Here is an 11,222-nt window from a genome sequence, read left to right as displayed (position 1 = left end):
AGAGCTGCTACAACGGCCGGTTCCAGCTTCTCTATGTGGCCTGTGGGTAAGTGGGGAGGCAGCCCAAGCCCCATTCCCTCCTCCTTCAGACCCAGGAATCCAGGCCCCAGCCCCTCCTCCCTCAGACCCCCAGCCCCTCTTCCCTCAGACCCAGGAATCCAGGCCCCAGCCCCTCCTCCCTCAGACCCCCAGCCCCTCTTCCCTCAGACCCAGGTGTCCAGGCCCCAGCCCCTCCTCCTTCAGACCCCCATCTCCTCCTCCCTCAGATTCAGGAGTTCAGGCCCCAGCCCCTCTTCCCTCAGACCCCCATCTCCTCCTTCCTCAGATCCAGGAGTCCAGCCCCAGCCCCTCCTCCCTGGTACCCCAGAGTCCAGACCTCCTGCCCCCTTCTTCCCCAGGACCCAGACTCCAGTATTGCAGCCCGTCCTCCCTCAGCGTCTGGGTTCCCAGAGCCCCATCCTCCCTCTGGATTTGGAGCTGAATCTCAGCCTGTCCTCTGTCCTCTCTGCAGGATGGTCCATCTTCTCAGCCCTGAGCTTGGGGCCTGTGTGGCACCGGGAGGGAACTTGATTGTGGAATTAGCCCGGTGAGCCAGTGGGGTGGAGGGTGGGGCCTGTCCTAGCTGGGGGTCAGAATCTGGGTCTCTGACGTGGCACTTCCCATCGGCAGGTACCTGGTGGATATGCGGCAGGAGCAGCTGCAGGGCTTCAACACCCGGGTCGGGGAGCTGGCTCAGGCAGCTGGATTCTCTCCACAGGCCGGGGCCAGGCCCTCAGAGACCTTCGCACGTTTTTGCAAGTCCCCGGAATTGGCTCTGGGCAGCACTGACCCAGCTGTGGAACCCAGAACTCTGCCCCTTGAAGTCCTGGCCCAGCCTCTTGAAGCCCGTAGCCCTGCCCCCGAGGACCTGACCGATCCTCTGCAGGGCGGGACCCCACACTCTGAGCCCTGCCAGCCGCCCTCTGCATCTCCAGGTTCACTCTCCAAGGTTCTGGCTCTGCCCCAGGGGGCTTTGCCCCCCCCCAACAGTGAGTCAGACTCCAAAACTGGAGTCTGACCTGACCCCTAGACGCCCCTTATCTCCAGCTTCCAAAGTCAGGTTGTAGAATTAGAACCCGCTGATACCATTTTAAGCCTGCCACTGGAGCCCTCAACTTTATTCTCATGATTCCCACTCAGTACCCGTCATCCCCACGCCAGGGGTGTTGGTAGAATTTCAAATTCCATTTCTGGGATTCTGCGGTCTATTCCTAGAATTCTAGATTGTTCTCTCGGAATTCCAAATTCCACTTCTGAGACTCTAAGCCCAGCCTAGGATTTGACCCTCAGTCTCAGGCCCTTCACTTCTGCCCTCCTTGTCCCCAGGTACCCTGTGGCTGCCTGGGGGTCTAGGGTTTCTCCGCACCAGGGCCTGGTCAGCACCCAGATGGTTCGAGTAAAGCAAGTGTGTCCACCCCTCTGTGTGTCCAAGTGTCTTTGCTGTCCTATGTCTGTCTCCAGGGCTGGGGGAGAAAGGCCTAGGAGTGGTGGACAGAAGAGGTCAGAAACCAGATGCCTGGGTTTCCAAGTGGACAAGAGATGGATTTCTCAGTGCTGTAGGCTGAGAGCTGGCCCCCAGCACAGCTGCACTCCAAATTAAACACAACATTGTTGAGTGGCCTGGACTCCAGGGTCTGAGGGAGGAGGGTTTGGGGGCCTGGACTCCTGGGTCTGAGGGAGGACAGGCTAGGGGCCTGAACTCCTGGGTCTGAGGGAGGAGGCGCTGGGGGCCCGGACCCTTGAGTCTGAGGGAAGAGGGGGCTGGGGGCCCAGACTCCTTGTCTGAGGGAGGGGCTGGGGTCCCCCAGAGTCCTGGGTCTTAGGGAGGAGGTGGCTGGGAGGAAGGGCATTCTCTGGGTCTGAGGGAGGAGAGGTCTAGGACTCCAGGATCCCAGGGAGAAGGATCCGGATTCCTGTGCCCCGAGGTGGCTGGTGATCCAGCTGGAGCAGGGCCCGCCCCGCCCCTCACGCGCCCCATTATCTCCCATGGTGGGCAGCGGGGGAGGAGGAGGCAGTATATTTAGTCTCTGTCCTCCGCCCTTTATCTCAGTGTCCCCGGGGAGGCTCGAGCAGCCCGGAGGAGACTCACGGTCCCTGGGACCTTGAAGGTCACCTGGGCCGCCCCCTCACTGACCCTCCAAAAGCCCCTGTCCTCTCCCTGCCTCCTGCCATTCCGGGTCTGAGTCTCAGCATGGCGGATGAGTGAGTGACTCCCCAAGGCAATGAGAGTTGGGGTGACCTCCCGGGGTCCCAAGAGGGGTCCGAGCTGAGAGGCTGGACCCCTGGCTTGCGACGGGTGGTAGGGTTGGGACTCTTGGGTGAAGAGAGGAAGTGGGTTCGCGAGTCAGACTCCTGGAACCCGAGGAAGGGGAAGCGGTGTCCCCTGATCTCTTGGTCAGAGGGGTCTCCGGGGTCCCTTAGGAGGCAGACAGGACACAGCCCACCACTAACCCCCTCCCTGGTTTTTCTCCTTCCAGGAGCAGCGATGCGGTGAGAGCAGCGGGCTAAGGCGTGGCTGGGACCCCCAGGGCCGGGGCGGGCGCTGCAGTAAGGGGACTGGGGGGAGGCTGCAGCCCTAGGACTAGAGGGTGTGGTGTGGTGAGGGCTGGGTGGGGTCTTGGTGGTGATGGGGCCCCCACTCCTCCCACCCCAGGCTGGGGAACCTCGCCCCGCACCAGCCCCGGTCAGACGCCGCTCCTCCAACTACCGCGCGTACGCCATGGAGCCGCACGCCAAGGTGGGACGGGGTTTCCGGGGGGCCGAGGACAGCAGCGGGAGAGACCCGAGACCCTGGGGCGCGGGGAGGAGCCAGGGCAGTGAAGGGGGTGGGGCCTACGTAGAGGCGCTTCAGGGGCGGAGTTTCGCAGAGGGTCGCGCTCGGATTGCTGAGAGCCGCCTGTGGGCGGAGCTCTGTTGCCCTTGGACCTGCTTAGGGATAGATGGGCAGTGCCGAGCCAAAGGCAGAGACCTGGATTGGTGGATGGGAATGAGGGGCGTGGCCTCCCATAGACTCAGCGCTCAAGTTGGAGGTGGGCCCAAATCTGGACCGGCTGGGGTTGCTGGCGGTGTCTTGAGGCCCCCTACACCGTCGTCTCCGGATCCCCCTCCATGATCCTTCCTTGCTCCATCTCACCCTGGCAGAAAAAGTCTAAGATCTCCGCCTCGAGAAAACTGCAGCTGAAGGTGAGGACGGGCGGGAGAGGGAAGGAGCTTGGCGCTGCCCAGGGGGCGGAGCTTGGTAGTGGGTTTGGCTTCGGGCAGGTGGGCGGGGCTTGGGCGTTCGGGGCGTGGCTTTAGCGCGGAGTCCCGCACGGGGTGGGTGGGTCTTTGGAAAGGTGGAGACCCAACTCGAGCGGCTAGAAGAGCACGGGCGGCTTCTCCAGGCCTGGTCTTTATTCTGATGCCCCGGCTGGGCTGCGCTAACCTCACACCTCTCCGCAGACCCTGATGCTGCAGATTGCAAAGCAGGAACTGGAGCGAGAGGCGGAGGAGCGGCGCGGAGAGAAGGGGCGCGCCCTGAGCACCCGCTGCCAGCCGCTGGAGTTGGCCGGTCTAAGCTTCGCGGAGCTGCAGGTACCCGCTCCCAAGGCAAGGATTCACCCAGCCTGGAATCCGAGGTTTCTAGTCCCCAGAATTCAGCAGTACAGTCCCTATCCCCCCTTCTGCTCGAGACCCAGGGGTCTAGTATGACTGTCCTTACCCAATTCTGTACGGTTCATGGGACTCCTGGCCCCTAACACCCTTTGTTTGCAAGTCTGTGGAGTCCTGGCTCCAATCTACTCCTTCAGGACCATCTGGCCCTCCTTTCCCATATAGGAGTCCAGGCCCAAGCTCCTCCTCCCTCAGACCCAGGAGTCCAGGCCCCCAGCCCCTCCTCCCTCAGACCCAGGAATCCAGGTCACCGGGCCCCCAGGCTTCCCCCAACAGCACACACCACACTTCTCCTCCAGGACTTGTGCCGACAGCTCCACGCCCGTGTGGACAAGGTGGATGAAGAGAGATATGACATAGAGGCAAAAGTTACCAAGAACATCACAGAGGTGGGATGCATGCGCAGCTTGGGTACCTTCAGGGCAGGGTGAGATGCCTGAGACTTGGTCTCAGCCTGACCCCTTGCAGCTGCTTTCGGCTGCACATCCCAGGAGACCCAGGACAACCGTGAGCCTGGCAGGGCTGGGGCAGAAGGATGAGTGCGATATCGTGAAGGAAAGCTGTTCTAGGCAGAGGGAACAGCACATTCAAGGCCACGGGCTGGGAAACAGAAAATGTGTTAGTGGACATGTTCAGGGCATCCCATGTTGGTAAATTGGCTCAGGGAATTGTGATTTGCATGTAGCTGATGCAAGTTATACCACTGGTTTTGAGAGGTGAGGCTGGAGTACATTAGGAGGGTGATTCAGTTCCAGGCTTAGAAGCTTAGACTGGGAGAGGACGAGCTGGGTGCGGTGGCTCACACCTGAATCCCAGCACTTCGGGAGGCCGAAGCAGGCAGATCAACTGAGGTCAGGAGTTCGAGACCAGCCTGACCAACATGGACAAACCCTGTCTCTGCTAAAAATAAAAAATTAGCCGGGCTTGGTGGTACATACCTGTAATCCCAGCTATTAGGGAGGCTGAGGCAGGAGAATTGCTTGAATCCAGGAGGCAGAGGTTGCGGTGAGCCAAAGTCGAGCCATTGCACTCTAGCCTGGACAACAAGAGCAAAACTCCATCTCCAAAACAAACAAACAACAAAAAAGGCTGGGTGCATTGGCTCACACCTGTAATCCCAGAACTTTGGCAGGCAAAGGTGGGTGGATCACCTGAGGTTGAGAGTTCAAAACCAGCCTGACCAACATGGAGAAACCCCATCTCTACTAAAAATACAAAATTAGTAAAAACACAGGCTTGGTGGTGCATGCCTGTAATCCCAGCTACTCCAGAGGCTGAGACAGGAGAATCGCTTGAATCCAGGGGACGGAGGTTGGAGTGAGCTGAGATCATGCCATTGCACTCCAGCCTGGGCAACAAGAGTGAAACTCTGTCTGGAAAAAAAAAAAAAAAAAAGTTAGACTGGGAGCTTAGGCGGGGAAGATACTGGATGAGGCTTTGGTACTGGAAGACAGGATAAGGAGAATAAAAATGGAGTGCAGGATGGAAGAGCTGGGTGAGGGGGAAATGGAGGGAGATGTCTTCACCTCCCTGTATGGCTGCCTCCAGATCGCAGATCTGACCCAGAAGATCTTCGACCTTCGTGGCAAGTTTAAGCGGCCCACCCTGCGGAGAGTGAGAATCTCTGCGGATGCCATGATGCAGGCGCTGCTGGGGACCCGGGCTAAGGAGTCCCTGGACTTGCGTGCCCACCTGAAGCAAGTGAAGAAGGAGGACACCGAGAAGGTGAGTGTAGGCTAAGACCATGAGAGAGGATGCTGAGGGGAGGGGCACTGCATGCCAACAACCCTAGGGCCTAACCTGAGGGCATGCACCTAGCGGTCCTCAGAAATGCAAGAGGAAGACAGGAAGTAGGAGAGGAAGACAGGAAGTGCATTAGGGCTACAGGAAGTCCATGTAAGAGCAAAGAGGGTGTGTGAAGGGCCAGGTGCGGTCGCTCATGCCTGTAATCCTTGGGGTTAAAAAAATTATTTTTTTAGTTTCCTTTTGTTTTTTGAGATGGAGTCTCACTCTGCTGTGCAGGCTGGAGTGCATCGATGCCATCTCAGCTCACTGCAACATCCGCCTCCTGGGTTCAAGTGGTTCTTGTGCCTCAGCCTCCTGAGTAGCTAGGACTACAAGTATACACCACCACAATGTTTTTTTAATTTCTACAAAATTTTTTTTTTAATTAGCCAGTTGGCCGGATGCAGTGGCTCAAGCCTGTAATCTCAGCACTTTAGGAGGCTGAGGGGGGCAGATTATGAGGTCAGGAGTTCGAGACCAGGCTGGCCAACATAGCGAAACCCTGTCTCTACTAAAAATACAAAAAATTAGCTGGGCATGGTGGCAGGCACCTGTAATCTCAGCTCCTCAGGAGGCTGAGGCAGGAGAATCGTTTGAACCTGGGAGGCAGAGGTAGCAGTGAGCCAAGATTGTGCCATTGCACTCCAGCCCAGGCAACAGTACGAGACTCCATCTCAAAGAAAAAAAAATTAGCCAGTCATGGTGGTGGCGTGTAGCTTCTCAGGAGGCTGAGGCAGGAGGATCGCTCGAGCCCATGAGATTGAGGCTGCTGTGAGCTATGATTGCACTACTACACTCCAGCCTGGGCAACACAGTGAGACCCTATCTTTAAAAAGAAGAAAAGAGGGGTGGGCATGGTGGCTCACACGTGTAATCCCAGCACTTTGGGAGACTGAAGTGGGCAGATCACCTGAGGTCAAGAGATCAAGACCAGCCTGGCCCAACATGGTAAAACCCATCTCTACTAAACGTACAAAAAATTAGCTGGGCATGGTGGTGGGCACCTGTAATCCCAGCTACTTGGGAGGCTGAGGCAGGAGAATCACTTGAGGCCAGGAGGCAGAGGTTGCAGTGAGCTGAGATTGTGCCATTGCACTTCAGCACTCCAGTCTGGGCAACAAGAGCAAAACTCTGTATCAAAGAAAAAAAGGAGAAAGGAAAGACAAGAGCGGATGCCTGAAATCATGGATTGTACTGAACCCTATATGTACTGTTTTTCCCCTATACATATATACATACCTGTGACACAGTTTCATTTATAAATTAGACACAATAAGAGATTAACAAAAAATAATCATAAAAGAGGGCTAGGCGTGGTGGCTCATGCCTGTCATCCCAGCACTTTGGGACACTGATGCAGGCAGATTGTTTGAGCTATGCTACCAGCCTGGGCAACATAGCAAGACCCCCATCTCTATAAAAAATACAAAAGTTTGCTGGGCATGGAGGCACACACCTGTGGTCCCAGCTACTCAGGAGTCTGAGGTGGAAGGCTGGCTGGACCCCAGGAAGTTGGGGCTGCAGTGAGCCAAGATTGCACCACTGCACTCCAGCTTGGATAAGGGAGCCAGACCTTGTCTCTAATAATAAAAATAATAAAAAGAACAATTATAACATATTATAATAAAACTCATGTGAATGTGATCTCTCTGTTTCTAAATATCTTATGACACTGTAGTCACCCTTCTTTTCTTTGTGACATGCGATGACAGTGCCTATGTGCTGAGATGAAGTGAGGTGAATGGCATAGCCATTGTGACCTAGTGTTAGTCTGCTATTGGCCTGAAAGTCCATCAAACTTATAAATTGTTTATTTCTAGAATTTTCCATTTAATATTTTTGGGCCATGGTTTACCTTAGGTAACTGAAACCACAGAAAGTAAAATCACAGATAAAGAGGGACTACAATAATAAGAAGAGAGCTGGGCATGGTGGCTCATGCCTGTAATCCCAGCACTTTGGGAAGCTGAGGCAGGTGGATTGCCTGAGGTCGGGAGTTCAAGATCAGCCTGGCCAACATAGTGAAACCCTATCTCTACTAAAAATACAAAAAATTAGCTGGGTGTGGTAGCAGACGCCTGTTATCCCAGCTACTAGGGAGGCTGAGGCAGGAGAATTGCTAGAACCAGGGAGGTGGAGGTTGCAGTGGGCTGAGATCACGCCACTGCACTCCAGCTTGGGCAAGAAGAATGAAACTCTGTCTCAAAACAAAACAAAACTAAACTAAAAAACAAAAACAAAAGGCCGGCATGGTGGCTCACACCTATAATCCCAGCACTTTGGGAGGCTGAGGTGGGCAGATCACGAGGTCAAGAGATCAAGACCACCCTGGCCAACGTGGTGAAACCCCATCTCTACTAAAAATACAAAATTTAGCTGGCATGGTGGCGTGCTTGTAGTCCCAGCTTCTTGGGAGGCTGAGTCAGGAGAATCGATTGAACCTGGGATATGGAGGTTGCAGTAAGCCGAGATTGCATCACTGCGCTCCAGCCTAGTGACAGAGGGAGACTCTTGTCTCAAAAAATAAAAAATAAAAAAAAGAAGAGAAGGAAGGAAGGAAGGAAGGAGATAGGAAGTGCATGAGGCAGACAGGAAGTGGAGGGGAAGACAGGAAGTGCAAGAAGGAGACAGGAAGGGGAGGGGAAAGGGAAGAAATGCATGAGGGAAGAAATGCATGAGGGAAGAAATGCATGAGGGAAGAAATGCATGAGGAAGAAATGCATGAGGGAGACAGGAAGTAGAGGGGAAAGACAGAAGAGTAATAAGGGAAGGAGTGTGCCAGAAAGCAGGAAATGCACAAGGGAGACAGGAAGTGCATGAGACAGGAAGTGCAGGGAGGAGACAGGAAGTGGAGGGGGAAAGACAGGAAACGGGTGGGGAAAGACAGGAAGTGCATGAGGGAGACAGGAAGTACATGAGGGAGACAGGAAATGGAGGGGGAAAGACAGGAACTGCATGAGGGAGACAGGAAGTACATGAGGGAGACAGGAAGTGGAGGGGGAAAGACAGGAAGTGCATGAGGGGGATAGGAAGTGCATGGGGAAATTGGCAGGGATTGTCTTGAGGGGACAGGAAGTACTCCGGAACAAGACACTTGGACAGACATCCAGGGGTAGAATGGCCCTACAGGCTGGAGGGAAGGTGGGAATTCTTGAGAGACTGCAGACCAGGAAGAGACCCTAACCTCTGACTCTATTGCCATCCTCCAGGAAATCCGGGAGGTGGGAGACTGGCGCAAGAACATCGATGCACTGAGTGGAATGGAAGGCCGCAAGAAAAAGTTTGAGGGCTGAGCCTTCCTGCCTGCTGCCCCGGCCCTGAGGAGGGCCCTGAGGAATAAAGCTTCTCTCAGAGCTGAAAGTGATTGCATGTTTATTACCCAGGGCTTAGGCATGAAAGAGATGGGAAAACTGAGCGCAGGGCTCCCCCAAAGCTACACAGTAGGTCGGGGATTGGATGGGTCTCCCATGTGGAGCACTCTTGGCTCTGTTATGGAAAAGAATCCCAGGGATCATGAATTTGGAAAAGAGCTTTTTTGTTTGTTTGAGATGGAGCCTCACTCTGTCGCCCAGGCTGGAGTGTGCAATGGCGCAATCTCGGCTCACTGCAACGTCTGCCTCCTGGGTTCAAGCAATTCTCTTGCCTTGGCCTCCCAAGTAACTGGAACTACAGGCGCCACTGTACCCAGCTAATATATATATATATATATATATATATATGTGTGTGTGTGTGTGTGTGTGTGTGTGTGTGTGTGTGTGTGTGTATATTCAGTAGAGACAAGGTTTCACCATCTTGGTCAGGCTGGTCTTGAAACCCTAACCTTGTGATCCACCTGCTTTGGCCTCCCAAAGTGCTGGGATTATAGGCATGAGCCACCACACCCGGCAAGAGCTTTGTTTCTTAAGAAGCGGATCACAACCTGCAGGCTGGAATCATGGCCTCGTGCCAAAAACCAAAAGCAGGTGCTTTAAGGGAGGGAAGGGCAAGGTGGGAATTTATGCTGAGTAGGGTTGGCTAAGTGCATGTATTCAACTGGTTATAGAAGGAGCTATGAATATTCATGGATGGGTGGACGCATGTATGTGTGACAAGGAAACATGCTTTTTTTTTTTTTTTTTTTGAGATGGAGTCTTGCTCTGTCACCCAGCCTGGAGTGCAGTGGCACAGTCTCAGATCACTGCAACCTCTGCCTCCGGAGTTCAAGCCATTCTTCTGCCTTAGCCTCCCCAATAGCTGGGATTACAGGTGTGTGCCACCATGCCTGGCTAAGTTTTATACTTTTAGTAGAGACGGGGTTTCACCATGTTGGCCAAGCTAGTCTCGAGTTCCTGGCCTCATGATCTGCCCCCGTCGGCCTCCCAAAGTGCTGGGATTACAGGCATGAGCTGCTTGGCCGAGCTGTAAACAGGCATTTTACATGCATCCCATATTCACTTTGCAGTGGAGCCTTAACATTTCAGTGCATTACACTGAATGCATTCATGTCAAAACATGAAGCAGGGACATGAAGGTACTCAGCACACAGCTTCTGTCAACAGCCAGAATGAGTCCATGGTCCATGGCATCTTATTGGGAGAGAGTCACTGAAATCGGTCTCTTGTTCAATGGATGCTGCAGTTATGCCTTGTGGAACAGGGGTTCAGTTAGTTAGCATCTGGCATTGGATGGCTGCGATTGTAATACTGCTTATCTTGAAGGCTTGTTTAGTTGCTAGAAAGAGGAAAAGCCTTGTGACAATTAGAACATAGTTTATTATAAGAGTGGGGATGCGTGACTTAGCCCTTGCGTGTCATGGCCTTAGGTCTTGTTTATAATTTGGAATCTTATTGCCACAAATAGTTCATTCCATCAGCTTCTGATCTGTATTGTCACAGCTACTTTGGCCTTTGTGGCGCGCACAGAGATGTCAAGACTAAAGCTCAAAGAGAGAGACACACAGAGAAACAGGCAGAGAGGCAGTGGCAACCGAGAGACTGAGTTAGGAGTTCAGAGAGGAGCCGCCAGACAGAGACCCAAAGAGAGGGGGAAAAACCACAGAGGCATAGAAGGAAGTGCAAAGAAGGGGGAAAAGAGAGACCGAGGTATACTCACAGCAAGGTGCAGAGACATGGAGACCCTATAAGAGACGGAAATGGAGAGCCAGAGAGAACTGCGGGCACTAAGGGAGACATGGAGAGACCTAGAAAGGTAGAGATGTGAACACAGACACAGAGACCCAGAGCCAAAAAGGAGACGGAAATGTAGAGAAATGTAGGGTCCAGCCCTACTAGGGTCGTGGGGTGTCCCCTATCACTGTGCCAAGGCGCTGGATCTGAGAAATAAAGAGGACACCAAAGGACTGGGTAAAGGCAGCTGGGCTCAGGGGTGGAGTCAGGCAAGGCCCTGAGTGTCCAGGCGCATCTGTATTTATTAGGTACAAGATGGGGGGGGAGGGTAGTGAGTGAGGTCATCTTAAGGATAGTGACAGGGTCAAGACAATCACGTGCACAATAAGCAAACGGTCCACCCCCATTAGGTCACCGACACAAGGAGGTGGTCAGTGTGCAGCAAGGGGTCGACCCCTAAGGAGGTGGGCAGTGTGCAGTAAGGAGGGTGCAGTGTGCAACACGTCTTATCTAAGGGCAGGCTACTTCTAAGAATTTCTATAGGAGGATGCTCTGAGTCAGCACAGTAGCAACACAGCCTACAGGATCTACAGCCACCTGCTGCTGCTACTAAGGATTTCTTTTTTTTTTTTTTTTTTTTTT

General features: G+C 53.9%; 2 protein-coding genes across 3 annotated transcripts in view; both read left to right on the top strand.

The window, feature by feature from the left end:
• DNAAF3 (dynein axonemal assembly factor 3) overlaps positions 1 to 1,457 on the top strand; it is a 12,780-nt gene extending 11,323 nt beyond the window's left edge. The window contains 3 exon segments of the mRNA XM_017546540.2: positions 5 to 46; positions 512 to 586; positions 670 to 1,457. Of these exon segments, the coding sequence (XP_017402029.1) occupies positions 5 to 46; positions 512 to 586; positions 670 to 1,057 (505 nt within the window). The 3' untranslated portion in view covers positions 1,058 to 1,457.
• A 618-nt stretch (positions 1,458 to 2,075) lies between these two features.
• On the top strand, positions 2,076 to 8,835 carry TNNI3 (troponin I3, cardiac type). Of its 2 annotated transcripts, XM_017546538.2 has the most exons (8): positions 2,076 to 2,241; positions 2,517 to 2,529; positions 2,693 to 2,776; positions 3,181 to 3,222; positions 3,481 to 3,612; positions 3,990 to 4,079; positions 5,239 to 5,415; positions 8,685 to 8,835. In XM_017546538.2, exons 1-8 carry the CDS (start codon positions 2,231 to 2,233, stop codon positions 8,766 to 8,768), a joined length of 633 nt encoding a protein of 210 aa, XP_017402027.1. In that variant the 5' UTR covers positions 2,076 to 2,230; the 3' UTR covers positions 8,769 to 8,835. The 2 variants fall into 2 exon arrangements, with proteins under 2 accessions (XP_017402027.1, XP_037600917.1); XM_037744989.1 differs by lacking the exon at positions 2,076 to 2,241 and having other exon boundaries at positions 2,517 to 2,586.
• Positions 8,836 to 11,222: the final 2,387 nt, after the last annotated feature.

Source organism: Cebus imitator, unplaced genomic scaffold, assembly GCF_001604975.1.
Source record: "Cebus imitator isolate Cc_AM_T3 unplaced genomic scaffold, Cebus_imitator-1.0 Scaffold190, whole genome shotgun sequence".
NCBI lineage: Eukaryota > Metazoa > Chordata > Mammalia > Primates > Cebidae > Cebus > Cebus imitator.
This window is presented reverse-complemented; position numbering and strand designations above follow the sequence as displayed.

What these genes read in the sequence shown, in the direction of transcription:
- TNNI3 (XM_017546538.2), top strand. An exon ending in CCATGGAGCCGCACGCCAAG is followed by an intron (nt 2,777 to 3,180) that starts GTGGGACGGGGT and finishes TCACCCTGGCAG; the next exon opens with AAAAAGTCTAAGATCTCCGC. An exon ending in CGAGAAAACTGCAGCTGAAG is followed by an intron (nt 3,223 to 3,480) that starts GTGAGGACGGGC and finishes ACCTCTCCGCAG; the next exon opens with ACCCTGATGCTGCAGATTGC.